The sequence below is a fragment of the Mustela nivalis genome (genome assembly GCF_964662115.1).
Source record: "Mustela nivalis genome assembly, chromosome: 10".
NCBI lineage: Eukaryota > Metazoa > Chordata > Mammalia > Carnivora > Mustelidae > Mustela > Mustela nivalis.
This window is the reverse complement of record NC_139029.1, coordinates 3,244,262-3,262,245: the sequence shown is the minus strand read 5'-3', so window position 1 is coordinate 3,262,245 and position 17,984 is coordinate 3,244,262. Positions and strand designations below refer to the sequence as shown.

Below are 17,984 nucleotides of genomic sequence, written 5' to 3'. Positions count from 1 at the left end.
ACTATTACAGAAGCTGAATTTGTGGTTAAAACTTTCGAGAAAGCGATATCCAGGCCTAGTCACTGTAAATTCTACTGAACGACTTGAAGAGAAAGGAGCAGTTTTATACGGACTCTCCCAGGAAATAGAAGGATGCCAGCAATTCCCGACTCACGTAGCGGGGCCGTGCTACCACGTTGTGATAACAGGACCAGAGACAGCGTATGGACGCCGTTGACACGTGTCCCTCAGGGACACAGATGGAGAATAATCCGCAAAACCCTCGCAGATCAAATCCAGCCTATGGAAAGAAGACAACGCCATGACCAGGTGGAGGTTTGTCCCAGAAATGCAGGGCTGGTTTTGTTTTAAAAATGAATAAATATAATTCACCATAGTAATAGCCTAAAGAAGGTAAACTGTATAATCTTAACAATTGACACACAAGGCATTTGAAAAAATTTGACTTTGATTTTTGATGAAAGCTGTGAGCAAACTAGGAGTAGTCGAGAAGCCCCTCCTCCTGCCGGGGGACATCCACACAAGCCTGTCAGTGAGCACCCGACTGGGAGTGAGAGGTTGGGGTGTCATCCCTTTAAGGTCAGGGACAAGCGAGGGGCGTCCGCTCAGCATTCAGAATCTCGATCAGCATCGCACCCGAAGTCCTAGCCAGGGCGTAAGGCAGGAAGACGAAAACGAAAGACACACAGATTGGAAAGGGAGAAATAGAGCTGTACTTGTGTGCCGATAGCGTGATTGTCTGTGTGGAAAATCCCAAGGGATCTACAGAAAAACCTGCTAGAGTGAATTAGTGACTTCACTGAGGTTGCGGGAGACAACAGGAGATCAAGATAGAAAAATCATTCATTTCTGTATACTAGCAATGAAAAGTTGACAAGCAAAATTAAAAAAAAAAAACCAAACAGTATTACTTATAAAGCTCTTCCCCCAAAGAGAGAAATCTAATCACACAATGTTTACGGGATCTGCCTGCTGGGAACTGTAGCCCGCTCCTGTTGCCGCACGCCACTGTTCTTGTGCTTCCTCTTGTCTTGGGTGAGATCGTAAATGGAGAGACACAACATCTTTGTGGATGAGAAGATCCAACATGATAAAGATATAAATTCTCCCCCAATTCATCTACAGATAATAGAATTTTAATCGAAATTCCAGCAGGACTTTTTTTTTTTTTTTGGTCTGGATGTAGACAGACTGATCCTAAAATCTATACAGAAAGCACAGGAATCAGAAGGGTCCGGGTGGTGAAGCAGGAGAAATCGCGCCCCACAGTCTGACCCTTAGAGTAAAGCTTCCGCAGCTCCTGTGAAGAGCTGTTGGTGAGGGCTTGGCACGAAGGTCAGGGGAGCAGAACAGAGAGTCTAGAAGTAAACCACGGCATCCTGCAGAATGAACTCTATGCACGCCAGTACCCAGCAGTCCTGGTTTTAGAGACATGAAGACTTTGGTTCACACGGAATCATGTACCCCAGGGTTTGTAACCGTCACGCTGAAAAGGGCCTGAAGGTGCTTGCATGGGCGAAGGCATGAATCAAGCATGCCCGCCGTCCCGGAGAGCGCCGCTCGGCAGGAAAAGGGACCGATGACAGATAACGTCCCACTGCTTGGATGAGTCCCATCGGCACCGTGTGAAGTGCAGGAGTCCAGGCTCAAAAGTGATCTGTTGCGTGGTTCCACGCGTGTGACGTCCTGGACAGACCAGGCTGCTGTGAGGGAGATGAACTCCGTGACAGCGGGGCCAGGCGGCAGCAGCACGGGGCAGGGTTTGGGTGACGCGCTGCTCTGCGCCCTGACCGTGGTTGTGGTTACATGTGTTAAACAGAGTGCTATGCCCAAATTTAAAAGTCAGTTTTTCATAGGTTTGTTTAAAAACACATGTAGAACCGGAGAATGTGATTTCTGCTTGTGTAAGAGCCTTCCGTGCTAACGTGGTCTTCTGGGGTGTTAATGCCACGGCTGACTGCTCAGGAAGTGACTTGGTCATAATCTAAGAACACGGGGCTTCAGCCGTCCCTGGGTTTACGTCGACTTTGGGCCAGGGGACCCACTTCTGGGTGTAACTTAGGAGCACTGATAAGGGGGGAGGCTGCCATCCCTCTCACTGTGTCTACCGTAGGTGAAGCAGGTGGAGTCGGGGACTGTCCAGTTCCAGTACTCGCTGAGCCCCGAGGAACACCTGGACACCACCATGGCGCTCGTGCACGGCTCCGAGGCAGAGCGGCAGCCCTCCAGGAGACCACCCACATCCCCCACAAGTAAGTGTTTGCAGAGGACTGACTTTTTGTGCACACAGCATGACTTCCATCTGATCCCGAGAAGTACATAGTCCAGTACAATAACATTTATCTGATAATCACACAGATTTGCGTTAATTTGGGTCCCATGGTTGAACTTCTGCTTAATAAGGAAGTGTGGAGTTGGATGGTGACAGCACATTGTCATCTGATTCTTGCAGCTCTTGACCAGAGGCCTGTGGAAGGCTCTGCAGGTGACACCCAGTGGGGCGCGTGGCCTGGGGTCCTGCAGACATGGGCTCAGGAGTCAGAGCGTGGCTGAGATCCACGGCTGCCTGCTGTGTGTGGTGCCATTAATGTGCCGAACCTTTGTTGTTTTAAGGTGCTTCCCCCCGCCCCCCGGAAGCACTCTCCGAGAGTGGGGTGTCTGATCTCAGCTTGTGGCTTTGAAAAAGGGAGTGGGGACTCCCAGCAGAGGGACGTCCTTCCTGGGAGCAGTGACATCTCTGCATGGTGTAGGGGGTAAAGCAGCGCCGGTGGCCACTGGGCCTGCACTCAGCTGGCTCAGAACCTGGAGGTCAGGGCCTCTTGGCGTCTGCCCAGGGACCCCGAAGCCAGTGTCTGACTGAGAACCCCACCTGTTGGGCCCCTGCAGGGCTGGCGTCAGAGGAGTGTTGGAGACATTCACTCTGCAGGGCGCTGAGCCCTGGCCTGAGTCTTCTAGAGATCGCTCCAGCTGAAAGACTGTTCTAGATCATAGGATTTGTCTCTTAGTTAGAAAGGTAGGGAATGGACTAATGTGTAGGGCGCAGAGGGGAGCTCTAGTCCTGGACTGTGTCCCTGACAGACGCTGCTCGGTCTCCGGCGATGACCTGCTGGTGTTTTGGCCGCAGGTCCCGGCTGCTGGATCAGGGGCGCTAGTGGGTCTGGGACTCGTTTGGGACAGATTTTTTATGAGTTGAGATTCTAGTTTATGGGAACTGGTCTTGTTGAATTTAATTTGACAGTGGAAGCAGTCCCCGTATGTCTTTGGTCTAGACCTTGATGCAGTGACACTGTCTTCATGGTCTTCCGGGGCTTCTGAGACGCCCGGACGTACTCAGGTACTAGACGGAGAGTCTGTTGCTTTGGGACAAACCACATCATTAAGGATTTTCCTTCTTCTCCAAGAGGCAGTGCATTTGGTGGTTCTAGTGGTTCTTCCAGTTCACTGGGTGGCAGCCAGGATTCCAGGGTCTGCTGGTCACAGGCTTCCATCTGTAGCGCTGCTGGCGGGGGCTGTAGCCAGGATTTCTGGGGGGTCCCTGCCGTGCGGGCAGAAGCCGTGGGTTTTCGGACAGGGTCCATGCAGGGCGTTGAATGCCTTAAGGGCATAAAATACGTTATTTAAAAATACTAAACAAAGGGTGCAATGTATTTCCTACTCATCTTTCCTTCCTTGACATATAGTTACATTTAAAAAATAAAATAACGAGCTTTGAGAAGGGTAAATATGAAAGGCAGTGTCTCAGGTTATAAACACAGGTAAATGTTGTGATTCGATATTTCTGATGGAGTCACTGAGGACAGTGGTGAAGGGCAGTGAGTGTGGTTCATCACGTCTGTGGGGAAGCCTGGGTAGTGGGAGTCCTGGGAGGACCCGCCTGCACGGCGAGCTTGGCAGGGGAGACAGAATGACTTTTCCTGGACAGGAGTTTTCAAGGCTTCAGTTTACTGTGCGGTCCTGGTGGTAGAAATAAGCAGCTGGTTTGTGTGATGATGTCCTAATCAAATTAATCCGAAGCAGTGATGGGATTGCCTTGTGGCTTAGCTGCATCGGGCTTGCACCAGCTGCTCGGGTGGGCTGTGGCTCAGCAGTCCACCAGGTTGGGTCTTTCTTTTCCAGTGGCCTTGACCTTTGGTGTGTGCAGACCTGGGATTAAAACCCAGTCTGCCGCTCCCTCTGCTTGCCAGAATTATCCAGTAATTGATTTTTATTTTTTATTTTTAAAAAATATTTTACTGGGGCACCTGAGTGGCTTAGTGGGTTAAAGCCTCTGCCTTCGGCTCAGGTCATGATCCTGGGTCCTGGGATTGAGCCCCACATCGGGCTTTCTGCTCAGCAGGGAGCCTGCTTCCTCCTCTCTCTCTGCCTGCTTGTGATCTCTGTCAAATAAATAAAATATTTTAAAAACCATTTTATTTATTTATTTATTTGAGAGAGTGCTTGTGTGCACGCATCAAAGGGCGGGGAGCAGCAGAGGGAGAAGCAGACTCCCTGTAGAGCAGGGAGCCCGGTGTAGGACTCAATCCCAGGACCCTGGGCTCGTGACCTGAGCCAAAACCAAGAGTCAGACATTTAATGGACGAAGCCACCAGATGCCCTAATTCTCCTTCAGTTTTAATTGGGTAATGTTAATCCTAATTTGGGTTGTATTTTCTTGCTTCTCTGCTCTTAGTACTTTTTATTGTGTTACAGGTATTGTGGATTTTCTTTTATCGAGTGTTAAATACTTTCGTATTTGATAAATACTCTTGAGCTTTGGAAACAGTTTGATCCTTTTAGATCTTGCCCCTAAGTTCTGTTAGGTGGGACTAGATCAGCTTTAGTCTAGGGCTAACTCTTCCCCTTTGCGTCCTCCTGTCTCCCGAGTTACAAGGTGTGCCGTCTGCCTGTGCAGTGGGCCTGCTTCCGGCTCCGGGTGAACATCCGGGGTCTTCCAGGGACTCTTGCCCCAGCACTGGGTGCTGTCCTGATCTGTCACCTGCCAGATCTACAGGGAGCTCTCTGTAAGTGACCGGAGTGCTCCTTCTGTGCACCTTGTCCCGTCTGGCGCGTGGCCCTGCAAACTGGAGCTTCCTCGGCCTTCTCAGACCCTCAGCTCTGTCTTCTCCTTCAGGGGTCCCCTGTGCCCTGTCTCTCTGTGTCGGGACCTGCAGACCCACTAACCGCAGTAAGCAGGGACAGCTGCAGGACTCCCTTCTCTTGTTTCCTGCCCCTCAGGATCACTGTCCTTTGTTGCCTGAATTCTATTGTCTTGAAACCTGTTGTTTCATATATTTTGTCAGTTTAAAAAAATTTGTTTCAGGTGCATTTGTTTCTGGTCACTGCCTCGTGTTGGCTGGAGGTAGGCGTCTTTGCCTCCTGTGAGCGGTTTCTGGCTGCTGGAACCCTGCACCGCAGGGCCGGTCGTCCAAGGGTTCTGGACGTTTTCCTGGCTGCTCTGTGCTCCTGTGACTCACTAGGTGCGCCGTGTGTTTTCGTGACTTTGAGTTGGGCTCATGCTCTCTGCTGGGATGTATCTCCCTTGTGCACTGCATTTACTTTACTTCGAGATAGAGTCTTTTTTTTTTTAATTAAAAAATTCCGTGGTTGAGAACAGTGAAGGCAATTCTAACCTTTCCTGATTTGTAGGTGTGCGGAGTTCCGGTAGCCGGAGCAGCGTGGCGGAGCTAGAGATGGACACAATAACAAGTGTGACGGATGGACAGGTTATATGAGTGTGTTGCTTTGCAGCTGTTGTTGTAACAAATTACCATAAACGTAAAATGGCTTAAAACAGTATGAACTTACTGTCATGCAGTTCTGGAAGTCAGCGGTCTGACATGGGTCTCACAGGCTAATGAAGAGGTCTTGGTGGGGCTGGTTCCTTCTGGAGGCTCCGGGGCAGACTCTGTCTTCTTTCCAGCTCTAGTGGCTGCTGCGTCCTTTGGCCCCTTTCTCCCTCTTCAGAGGTGTTGGGCAGTTTCCCGATCTGTCTGTGACCCTGACCCTGCGGCCTCCCCATCAATTACAAGGATGCTGGGATTGCGTTGGGCACACTGATCATCCGGGCCGTCCCCCCGGGAGCAGCCGGTCACTGGTGTGCGACACCATCACACTGATGGGTTCCGGGGACTAGGATGTGGGTATTTCTGGGGTAGGGAGCATTGTTCTGCTCACCGCCGGGAGCAGGGACCGCCCGATCACACGTAACCGTGCGGGAGTGCTGGTCCATAAGGAACATACAGAATTAGACCCTAATTTCATATCATGTGCAAAAATAAACGTAGGTGGATTATGAAGCAAAACTTTAGAAGTGATAGAAAACTCTAGAATTAGAAGATTAGAAAGAAGAAGGATTATAGGAATAGCTGCTCCAAATCAACTAGAAGTAATGGAAATGGGGTAGAAAAATGGGCAAAGCACAGGAACAGGGGATTTCCACGGAGAAGCCAGGTGGCCAGAGGGCGCGGGACGGGCTCAGTGTCGCCGGTGACTGGAGAAGTGCACGCACAGGGAGGAGTCATCTCATGCCCCCGACGCCCACTCCCGCCCCGGAGAAGTGTGGCCTCATGGCACGAGGTTCATGTGGGTGCCCGTGGGCAGGCGGCTCTTGCCACGCCGGCAGGAGTGCTGCCCGGACGGCCGCTTTGAGGGGCCGTTTCATCATCTCTGCTTCATGCCCTGGGACTCGGGTGCTGGTTCTAGACGCCCGTGGGGAGCGGCTGGCTCTCAGCGCGCGGCGGCCTGCCCACTCCTCTGCGGGACGGGAAGACGAGCTGGTGTGACTGGATGGTCGGCGCCGTACAGCGGATTGGGTGAGCCACAGGGGTCTTTGTGTGTCCTCAGGGATGAATCTTCAAGACCATGTGTGCAGGGAGCTTTTAAAAAAATTTTTATTTTTAAAGATTTTATTTATTTATTAGAGAGAGAGCACGTCCATGAGTAGCACGAGTCGGCCTGAGCAGGGGGAGGGGCAGAGCCCTCAGTGAGCAGGAGCCCGACCCGGGTCTTGATCCCAGGACCCCGGGATCATGACCGGAGCCCAAGGCAGATGCTTAATGTACCGAGGCACCGGGCGCCTAAAAGGAGATCCATTTTCAAAAGAGACTGTAGGGGTGCCTGGGGGGCTCCCTGGGCTCCTGGCTCAGCGGGGAGTCCCCCGTCCTGCCTCCCCCCCAACCCGCTTGTGCTCACACACACACACACACTCTCTCAAATAAATGAACAAAATCTTAAAAAAAAAAAAAGACAACAAGCAAACTACCAAATATTTTAGAGCAAAAAGAATGTACCACGCGGGTGTGAGGTGTGGATGTGGGGAAACTGCGTATCTGGGGCAGGGAGGATGTGGGAGTTCTCTGTCCTCTGTGCTCAGTGTTGGTGTGACTGTAAGACCGCCCTGGCAATAAAGTCTACTGAAGAGAAGAAAGGGACGGAGCGAGGACTTGTGGGGAACCCGGTGGTTCTGCCTGTCTTGATTTGATTCACTCGCGTTGAGGACTTCTGTCTCGGCCTCCGTGACCGGGCTTCATCTGTGGCAGAGTCCGCGGACTTCAAGCCAGACGGTAAATGTTTCAGCCTTGATGGGCCCGTTGCCCTGCCGCCGCTCCTCTCCCGAGCCGTGTGGTGAAAGCCACGCGAGCGAGCTCGGCTGGGTCACGGTCACAGTTTGTTCACAAGCCCAGGCCGTGCCCTGAATCTGGAGGTGGGCCGAAACTGGCAGGCCCCTGGTCTGTGGCTTTCTTTCCTGTCCTGTTTCACCGGGTTTTGGCATTGGGAGTGTGCTAGCTTTGCAAAATGCATGTCTAGTTCAGGCTCTCTAGAGAAACAGAACCAGTGGGCTACCCCGTAGGAAGAGATTTATTATAAGAAATTGGCTCACGCCTTCTGTGGAGGCTGAGAAGAGGCCCAGGCAAGCTGCTGTGTAATTAGTCCCAGTCCAGAGGCCTGGGAGCTGGGGAAACCCGCCATGCAGGTTTCCTTCTGGGTCTGAAGGCCTGAGGGCAGGAGCGCCGAGGGCAGGAGACGGTGGGCATCCCAGCTCCATGGGCAGGCAGAAGGGGCCCAGTCCCTCCTTCCCTCACTCTTTGGTTTTACTCAACAGATGGGGTGATACCCACCCACACTGCACAGGGCAGACCGCTTCCCTCAGTCGGGTTACTCAGATCGTAACTTCTGCAGGAGTCACCTTCACAGAGACCCCCAGAGTGATGGTCGGCCCCGTGTCTGGGCCCCTGTGATCCGTCTCATCACTCGACACAAGAAATTCACCGTCACAGTGAGAATGCCTTCTGTATGTTTCTGGGCTTTGAAATGGTTTCAGCAAAAGGCAGGACCTGTTTCTTGCAGGTTTGATGAAACTTACCTATAAAACCATCAGGAACTCTGTGCCTTTGGAAAGGATTTTCTGACAGCGTTAATCTTGAAAACAACCAAGGCTATTGAGGAGCAATTGGGTCTGTTCCAGAAGAGCAGATGCAGACGTGCGGACCATGGTGACCCCGAGAACCGAGGAGACCAGGGGAGGAGGAGGCTGCGGGGCGGTTCTGAGCAGACGTTCACTGGAGTAAAAGAGGGCTCCCGGTGGTGGCTTCCCGTGGGCTGCAGGCCCCTGCTGGTCCCTGTGTGGGCAGGGGGGAGGGGCACGCTGCCGACCCCCACTCCCTCTCCCACCTCGATGGGGTTTCCTTGGTTTGTTTTCATAATCTTTAAGTTTCTGTTATGATTTATGGCTTTTTAGGTTTTCCATCTCAGCTCATGGTAACTTTGGGGATACCTGCTCTGTAGAAGAACGGTTAATTTCATTTTGTTTACTAAGATCCTGGGATAAACTTGTATCTAACGTGAAAATCCCAATTTCTGTCTCTGCGTATGGATTCCCTTTGTCGTTCTCGACCTTTGGGCGAGTCTTTCCTTCTCTTGGTCAGACTTAGCGGAGGGGTCTGCCTCTTCCCCTCTGGCAGGAGTCTGCTCTCCCTTTCCTTTATTGGTTCTCGTGAGGTTTTGAGGTTTCTGATTGTGTCTTTAATTTTAATCTAATCAGTTATAATTTAATATGACTTTGCCTTCATTAATATCCTTCTCTTTTTTTTTTTTTTTTAAAGTTTTAAAGAAGTCAAATGCTTAGCACATTTCCACTTGTCTGTTTCATAGAGACATTTAAGTTCCTGTGGTTTCCTTCTGAGTACCTCTTTGACTAGGTTTTGAGCTGTGGTGGTCTTATTTCCTACATTATTGGTTTCAGTTTCTATTTCCCTTTGACCTTGAATTTAGAAGTGAAAAATAACAGCCTCGCCTCCAAGTATCCACACTGAACCCCTCTTACTGGTCTCGAGCGCCCCGCGTGGGCGTCTCCCTGGCCGAGCGCGCGCTCCCTCGTCTCGTGGCTCTCGGGAGCTCTTGTGTTCGCTTCATCCCGTTGTTTGTTCCTGGGCCTCCTCCTTCCCCCGCTGCCCTGGGAGCGAGTCCGCTCTGCCACGCTGACAGATAAGCGCCACATCCCACCAATATAAAACAGAATGGCTTGTCTCTGGCTCTCCCTCCACATCCACCGCCGGTCGTGGTCACGGACGGCAGGTGTCGTCTGAGTTCTGGCCACGGTGCCACAAAGAGAGGGACACGTCAGGGGAGCCTGCCCCATCGTCCCAGAAGCGACACGCGGGACTCCTCCTGGCTCAGGGGCAGGAGCCAGCTGAGTGTCCACGCCCCGTGGAAGGGCTGGCAGGCGGCCTCACTGGTGCCCCGGACGGTGCAGAGGTGCAGACCTCTGGTGCGGGCACTTGTTCGACACTGAGCACTGTGCCAGGAGCATCTCGTGACTGGGTGTGTCCTCTTTCTGCTGTCCACCTGGGTCCCAGCTCAGGAAAGCACTCAGCACGTTTGCAGAGCTGATGTGAGGCTTGGCTGTGTCCTGGCTTTCGAGTTCTGTCTGTCTGTCTGTCTGTCTGCTCCCATACCCGGTCCCCTCACCATCAAGTTCTCTTGTCGGCTTCCTTCCAGGAAGTTTCTCCTCATGGTGACCCTGGCTCCGAGGTTCCCCTCATGTGTTCAGGGGTTCCCCACACGCGCTGTTGTGTCCCTTTCCCCCTGCGGTTAAGAGCTGGGAGGGCGCTGCTCTCGGAGGGGAGCGTGAGGTCAGGGTGGGGGAGCGGCAGGGCATGGACCGAGGGCCCGGCCTCTGGACGCCGAGTCCCCGGCCGCTCCCCAGCACGCTGCTGCTTCTGTGTGGGTGGTATCCTGGCTTCGGCCAGCTTTCCCCGCATCTGGAGAGGTTGGGGCAAGCGGATCTTGGTAGTCCCCGCCCCTCTGTGCTGTGTGAGCAGGACAAGGACCGGTGAGAGCTGGCCTGTTCCCCGGAAGCCCGCTGCCTCCAGCTCCACATGGGCAGCTGGGCAGAGCGGTGCCCACGGGAGGCTGGATGTTCTTGGGCTCCAAGGTGTGCTGTGGAGGTTCAGGGGGAAGGGACACCTTCCCCTGGAGACAGCGCGCTCTGGGCTTCGGATGGGTCCCGTTAGCCGGCGGGACGACATCTGACGGCCGGGTGAGGCTGTGTCTTCCCCATGTGAAGCTCGGCACACAGGTCGCTGGAGGATGGGGATCTGGCACAGACATCATGTGTCCCCACTGCCCTTCGGGGGCCGGCGGGTCTGCACGGGTGGAGCAGACAGCACTTGCTTTATTTAATGTGGACTTACTGCCGCGTTCATGTCACATTGATGTGATCCCAGGTTCGCTCGTGTTTGCCTGGTCATGGGAAGTTTCCTCCTTCGATATTTTACCAACTCACACGGTTCTGTTAGAAATCTTGGTGGCACGCAGCTGTCACGTTAAGTGAGGGACTTCGGCTCTCTGCCATGAATTACCTTTTTTATGTTCCCTTAGAATGAGGAGGGAGCAGGGGCCCACGCCTCACCCTGCAGGAAGGAGTGCGCGGAGCCACTAGAGGGCACTCGGTCTCGCTTTTCTGAAACTTGGAATTTCTCTGATCTGTTTGTTTCTTCTCGGTGGCTCTGGTGGGGTCAGACTGTCCCTGTGTTTGCTTTGTAGATTTGGAAAACAGCTGTGTGGCAGGGGTCGTGGGAAATGCATCACCACAGTGTTTCTGGAGTGCCCTGACTCAGGTTTCTGGCGTGGTTGTAACCTTCCTTATGTCCATGCTGCGGGGACGTCCTGTCTGATGGGAGGCTCCTGGCCCCAGGTCGTGTCCCCCAGGCGGTCGTACAGGTCGTGCAGGAGCCACATGAATGGGTGGATTTAAGGAGATGCGTGTGCCCTGCTGGAGGCCGTCAGTGGTGCTCACATGGGGGACATGTCGCTGCTGTGGCCAGCCCTTGAAGGTGACTATAGCCTTGGGCTTCGGTCACCGCGTTCCCTGGTCCTCTGGGGCCTGGTCAGCTGAGACAGGGCCCCCTGTGGATCTTGGCTTTAGCACCGCTGGCAGCAGGGTGGACAGAACCGTGACACCTTTGCTGTGACGCTCCCTTGTCAGCAGCTGGAACCTGCGTCTTCCCCGTGCCCTCTCTGCTTAGGGAACACCTGGGTACGGTGCCAGCCCGCATCCCTTGCACTGCAGAGCTCGGCCACTCGCACAAGTCGCATGAGTTCCCAGGTGCTGAGGTGCACGTTGGATCCTGGGTGCTAACTTGGCAACACTCTGGTGACTGCTGGCACAGACGGCCATGAGGCTTTGGGACCTCAGGTGAGCTCGGGACGCATATCCCTTGCTGCCCCCGCTGCCCGGCCTGCCCGAGCCGTAGGTGGCCACCATGGCGGGCTTGGGCAGCTGCAGGTGTGGACACCATGGGCAGGCCTGGGTTCGTTCCTGTGCAAGTGCAGCCCCTCCCCAGTGGCTCCCCCGGGTGGGCCGGGCCCCTCAGGTGTTTCGTGCACGAGAACACCTCGGCCACCTGTGCTCTGTGCTCCTGCAGCACCGAGACCCACCGCGCCTCCGCACTGCACGGTCTGCCCCGTCATCTCTGCACAGATCACGCCCATTTCCCCCATTGCCTGGGGTTGGAACCTCAGGGAGAAGGGCTTTTTATCCCCAAGTAATTAGAAATAAGGGCCTTTCAAAAGGGTTTGCCCTATGAATTCCTAGTGTCTGAAGAACCATGAAGTATTGATTAATGCTTTATTTTCAAAGCCCAGTGGGACACTTATTGTCCCCGTTTTTCTTTAAATCGTGGCAGTTTTGTCTTTACTGGTGATGACCCCTTCTCCTCCCTGCCTTTTGATGCCAGCTGTTCCCCCCTCGGTGTAACATCGCCGACCCCTCCCTCCTGGCGCCAGGCCTGAGCCAAGCAGCCGCTGCCTCTGCCAGTGAAGGGTGGACCCTGCAGCGGGACACCGGCGGGTCTGCGCCGCTGGGCAGCGTTTCCCTCTGTGAACACCCCTCCTCAGGCCCGCCTGCTGACTCCTTTCCTCAGTTTCCCCCAGAATGCACAGCTGTGTTTGAGAAAAGCTTTCCCAGGAGGACAGCTTGCATTTTGGCATAAAGGGCTTCGGCGCTACCTGCTACCCAGGTCTGGGCTGTGGTTGGTGATGGGCAGGAAGGTGGCTGCGCTGTGGGCCCCCAGCGTCTCTGGGGGGCTTCTGTCCCGTCCAGCCTGGAGGATGTCTGCATGAAGCCCACTCCCGGTCTCCCGGTTACCTGTGCGCTTGTTTTTCCACCTTTCTGTGGCCCTGGGCAGCCCCTCTCCAGACCGCCGTCAGGGCCGTGTGGGCCGCTCAGAGTCGTGCGATCCCGCACGTGCGTCCTCCGGCAGAGAAAGCCTGGACCCAGGTCTTTGTGTGACCAGCGGGACGGGGACGGCCCAGGTGTCAGTGGTGGTGGTTTGGGTTTCTAGAAGCCGAACTGACAGAGGGAGGCTTGGACCATTGAGCTTCTGTTGATGGTGATTTTTAGTGCGTTGAGGCTGCCCAGGGAGTAACCGAGTGTCAGGGTGGGTCAGTGTTTAGACAGGTGGTGGCCCTCCTGTGGCAGGAGCTGTGAACTTCTCCTTGGTCTCAAGCCGTCGGTGGGGACACTGTCCGTGTGGCACCTAGCCCGGTGGTGGGGGAACCACCGATGTAGTCCCTTCCCACTGTTCTCGGGGCTGTCTCTGAGGCCAGGGCGGGACCACGGCCTCCCGGGCTCTGCAGCCTGTGGGCTGCGCAGAGCTTGTGCCAGCGGTCAGCTTTCTCTGGGTTTCCGTGTTCTTCTGAAAACAAGAGCCTAGTGGCTCCCCAGCAGGGGCCAGCAGCTGCTTATGGTGTCTCGGTTGGCGCTGAGCGGGCCAGTGTCATTGGTTCACCTTGTAATGACCATTACAGTAGAACTTAAGTTCTTTCCAGTTGCACAAGCAATTCACAAGCACACATGCTTACTCGTGTGTGGGAAAGGCGCAGTGACAGCCCCTTCCGCTTGTCCCCGCTCCGTGAACGTCGGTGGACTTGCTTGCTTTCCCGCCTCCTCTGTACTTGCTTTCTCTTTGACCTCTTTCCCCTTCAACATGGGGGAGTGCGCACAGGCGGGCCATCTGCTGACTGGCCTTTCCTGCTCTGTGACTTCGCTCGCAGCCTTTCCACGCAGGACGCCCCGACCCCCCGGGGGGTCCTGCTGCGCGCATGCACCTGCCGGCTTTTCCCCACGTGCTGCCGTTTCCCAGCGCGCGGCTCTTTCCGATGTGCCGCTGGCCCTGACGTGCTTGCGCACGCACGCGCTGCGGTGCTGTTCCTCACGTCCATGGCTCTGGCCTGGCCATGCTCTGTGGCGGGTGTCAGGGGTCCCAGTCTGGGCCTGCCCATGTGGCTTCGAGGAGCCTCTTGGAGGGACCCCAGGGGACACGCTGTGGAGGATGCAGCGTTCTCTGCATGTGGCTAGTCGGTCGCTTATTTTGAGGAGCAGCTGAGCTGGCAATCACCACAGGGGCGTGAAAACAAAAAGCTGCGGAACCAGCATATTTTGTGGTTTTGGTGTGTTTTTCGCTCAGGCTCTGCCTCTCTGGGGCACGTGGCCCTGGCCCTGGTGTCACCCGCAGTCATCTTTTTAATCTGCCGCCTGAGCCTTTCTCATTCCAGTTTGTTCTCCAGGAAGATACGATCGCTCAACGTTAGCGGTGAAGTAAAGGATTTCTCCGCACAGCACAGCACCCGCTTCGGGAGCGCGGGGGCAGAAGGGCGCGTGCGGGAGCTTCAGGGGCAGGTTCAGCTTTTGCTCAACAGAGGATGCGGGAGGCCGACTCCGAGGGCCAGCTGTCTCCTAGCGGAGGGTGGCGGAGCTGCTGCCTGCAGGTGGCCCCGTGACCAGAGTTAGCCTGGGGGGCTTTGCAGGATGGGGCCGGTGGGACTTGGCCGCTTTGCGCGCTTCCTCCTCTGGACAGTTTCAGGGAGGACAGCAGCGAGTGGCCGCCTGCGCTCTGACGTGGGGGACAGGTGCCTGGGCTGGCGGAACCCTCATCTGCACTGGGCTTCTGGTGTGAGGACACCTTTCTTGGGGGACACAACTTGCTCCACGATCTGCCTGAGCTCATTTCGGGAGCCGAAGGCCCTCAGACGAGACTGTTTCTAAGACCCTGGGAAGTGCCCTGACTTGGTTTGGGAGCCGTCCGGCCACTCAGGGCGTTGCCCTCTGGACTTGCCTTGAGGAAGGCACCTCGGAGCCGGCAGGAGGCAGCCTTGGCGTCACCGAAGTCACAGGACACACGAGGCCCCTTGCTCTGGGGCGGCCACAGGAAGGCACTGGGACTCTCGGTCCCACCACGCCCTCAGCTCGAGTGAGCAGGACTCGGGGCAGGCTGTGTGTCGTGGGCTTCAGCAGGGCTGGGAGATGGGAGGAGCAGGGCACGGCCGGACGCATCTGCTTGGAAGTTCCTTACTTAACTGGACAGCAAGTGTGCCCAGGCACAGGAGTGCCGGGCCAACCCACACGGGACCCCCACTCTTCAAAATCAGGGGGTGTGAGCAGAAGGGAAGATGGAAAGGTGCAGGGTAGGCATGTGAGGACTTTCCCGGGTGACAGCCGGAGTGACCGTGGGGGGAAGGGGGAATGACCAAGGATGAGATCAGGCTCCATCCCCCAGGAGGTGACCCGGGGGAGAGGCCCTTGCTCTTGCACACGCCCCGCGTCTTCTACACCCTGTGGGTGATTGACTGCCCAGTTCCTGCTGCCCAGCCCCAGCGGCAGCACCAGTCCAGCCAGGGGCAGTCGGGTCAGGACTCATGGGTGCCGCCCCCATGTCCGTCTGCTTCCCCGCAGGCCCGCCAGCACCGCCACCACAGGGGCCCGCTGCCCTCCAGGACTCACCTGTGGGACCAGGGGTAAGTCTGGGCCCGAGACGCCTGTTTCAGAATTCCCAAATCTGGTATTTAAAGGCCCCAGCGGCAGGACGTTTTTCTGCATCTTTGAGAATGGTGGTGTCCTGCTTACTTTGCCTGGGCTGGAGACTGGGGGGGTTACGCTGGTAGGGGTACTGGTGCTGCATCCTGTCCCCTGTCCGGTCCTTGTCCCACCCCCTTCACCCCCCCCCCCCCCCCCCCGTCCTGCCCGGCTGTGTGGCCGGCGGCTCCCTGCTGTGATTAGCAACCTTCCAGGCTGCCATCAAAGGCACATTCAATACTTTTTAAAAAAGGAAGTGTTCTCTCTGGCAGTTACGTCTGGCAGCTGAGAATCTGCCAGGGCTGAACAGCCTTTGTGTCGTCCCTGCGACGCCACAGGGTGGTCTTCACATCCTCCCGTCCTCCTGGGCAGTCACCGGTGCCCCGGGCAGAGAGGCCACAGCTGGCCTATAGGACGAGCAGCTGGCGCTGGCAGAGATGGGCCACAGCCGGCAGAGACCGGGCGCGAGCCACTGCCTGCCCATCCCACAGCAGGTGGTTCTGGGCACGAGGTTCTCCTGCGTAGGAGGACAGGCGCTGGTTTGCGTGGCTGTTGGCTGGCCAGCGAGCCCCCGAGCCGGCTGGGGTGCTTGCCCAGGGTTCCGGCAGCATCATTTTATGCGGGGTCAGACTTGGCTTGTCTCCCCGATGACCTTGTCTGCCAGCTGCACCCTGGGAGATGACTTCTAGAAAAGTCAGATAATTCGGTATCCAAGGCTGTCCCAGGGAGCGGCTTTACTGTGCCCCATGCAGCTCGGAAACCGCCTCAGGGGGGGACGCTGGTCTGCCTGAAGGCACACGTGCAAAGACGGCCTCCCCAGCCTCCCTGCTGGGCTGTTCCAGAGTATTCTCTGCAGCGTGTGTGTGTTAGCCTCAGTGTTCAGGGACCACAGGACCGCGCTGCCCACTTCCAGAGGCAGGAAGGGCTCAAGACAGCGTGTGGGGTCTGAGGGGGGCTGAACAGACCTCGCAGCTCTTCTCTGCCCCCCGAAGATGCCACTGGGGTCCCCCGTTGCTACCTGCCCTCCCCCCGGCTGCTCTCTGGCCACGTCCTCATGTGCTGAGCCTCTCTGTGCCGGCGCCGCGTGGGGCCAGCCGTCAGGGTGTGTTAGGGACAAAGCCCAGGGTCTGAGAGGGTCTCCCGTGGAGCGTGGCCCCTTCCCAGAGGCGTTCACCTTCCAGACATCTGTGACGTTCACGGGAGGCCAAGCCCTTTGCACGACTTCTCACTTACGTCCCACGGCAGTCGTGTGATTTGGGCAGTGTTTCCACCCCCACTTTGCAGATGAGGAGACGGAGGTGAAGGAGGGACTTGGTGACTTGCTCTCAGGCACGTGATGACAGTGGCGCAGGAGCTCTGTCCCGGCCGCCGGCCGCAGAGCCCACATCGGCCGCTGCTCCGGTCGCTGCCTTAGCGGGGGCCGGGTCCCCGGCACAGCGGTGGTTAGGGCTGGCGGGCGTCTCGCCGGTGTGCGGTCTCCGGCTGGACGGGACACCCAGGGAGGTTCAAAGACACGTGGCGGAGGACCTGGCTTCCCTGGCCCTTCCCCGTCTCCGCCTGCTGTTCCTTGTTCATGGGGTTTCATGCTGCTGTTAGCATGCAGGGGGGCTCCCAGGCTTGCCTCTCAGCAACTACCGTGAAGGAACTTCACGGCTCTGGGTTCTGGGGTGGCCGCTGGGTAGGTGGCCGCAGACCCCCGGCCTTCCCGGCTGCGTCACCTGGCTCTGTGCCAGCGTGGGCGGGGGCTGCCGTGAGGTGCTGGGCCGCCCTCCGATGTCACTCCCGCTTCCTCCCCTCTAGTTGTCGCTCTCCCAGCTGGCAGCTCCCCCGCAGTCCCCCGCTCGGCGCCGCTCGGCCACACCCGCCTCACGGCCACCCGACAGCTCGGAGCCCCCGCCGGCCCGGGAGGTAAGTGTGGCCCCCTTCCTCCTTCCTTCTCCCAGGGGAGGCCTCCATGCTCCTGGCTTCTGTGCAAGCCTCTGACTTTGTGAGCTGCGCTGGTTCTTGGTGAGGTGGTGAGGCCTTCACGGGTTCTCCGTGACACGGCCGTGGGGACGGGGTCGGGGGCAGGGCTCCCTTCCGTGCCTCAGGTACAGCCACATCTTGTCCTGTTGACCCAGGAGCGGTCAGTGCGGGAGCGCGTCCTGCCACGGGCTTGATTAGGCTCTTGCTCTGCCAGACAAGGCCGTCCGACTGTTCTCGGATCTCTTGGGAAGGGGAAGGAGAGTTTGCCAGAGACACAGATGAGGCCCATCCGGGACCCTCCTTGCTGTCAGCCGCTGAAGGGGAGGCAGGAAGCCCACCACCCCGGCTTCTGGTGCCTCCAGTGGACAAACGGCCCGTGTTCCCACTGACTTTGGGGGGTTCACGTGTAGTTTGGTTTCAAAAGCTGCCTGGCTCACCAGCAAACCATGTCTTCAGTCTTGAACTGGAAGTGTGTTGAGGAAAAAGTAGTGCCATTAAATTGTTTATTTGAAACACAGTACGGTGAGATGCCTTATTCTAGAATGTGCCAGGAGCTCATTTACGGAGAGCCCGCGTGTCTTATTATTGGTAGCTGAGAAGGGGTGGGGTTATCTCTGGTTCTGTGGTGTCGGTACCCTTTGGGCCGGAACAGAAAGCTGGGGAAGTCAGGGTGAAGACGCGCATCCTG

The 17,984-nt window shown here is 56.4% G+C and overlaps 1 protein-coding gene across 11 annotated transcripts in view; it reads left to right on the top strand.

Moving 5' to 3' along the window:
- Positions 1 to 17,984, top strand: part of NPHP4 (nephrocystin 4) — a 106,200-nt gene that overhangs the window by 53,328 nt on the left and 34,888 nt on the right. For all 11 annotated transcript variants that reach the window (XR_014299667.1, XR_014299668.1, XR_014299669.1 and 8 more), the window contains 3 exons: positions 2,114 to 2,252; positions 15,212 to 15,273; positions 17,132 to 17,239. Coding sequence is in view for 8 of the 11 variants with exons in the window: in XM_082686738.1 (XP_082542864.1) it covers positions 2,114 to 2,252; positions 15,212 to 15,273; positions 17,132 to 17,239 (309 nt within the window). In the remaining 3 variants the exon portion in view is untranslated. The remainder of the gene's footprint in view (positions 1 to 2,113; positions 2,253 to 15,211; positions 15,274 to 17,131; positions 17,240 to 17,984) is intronic.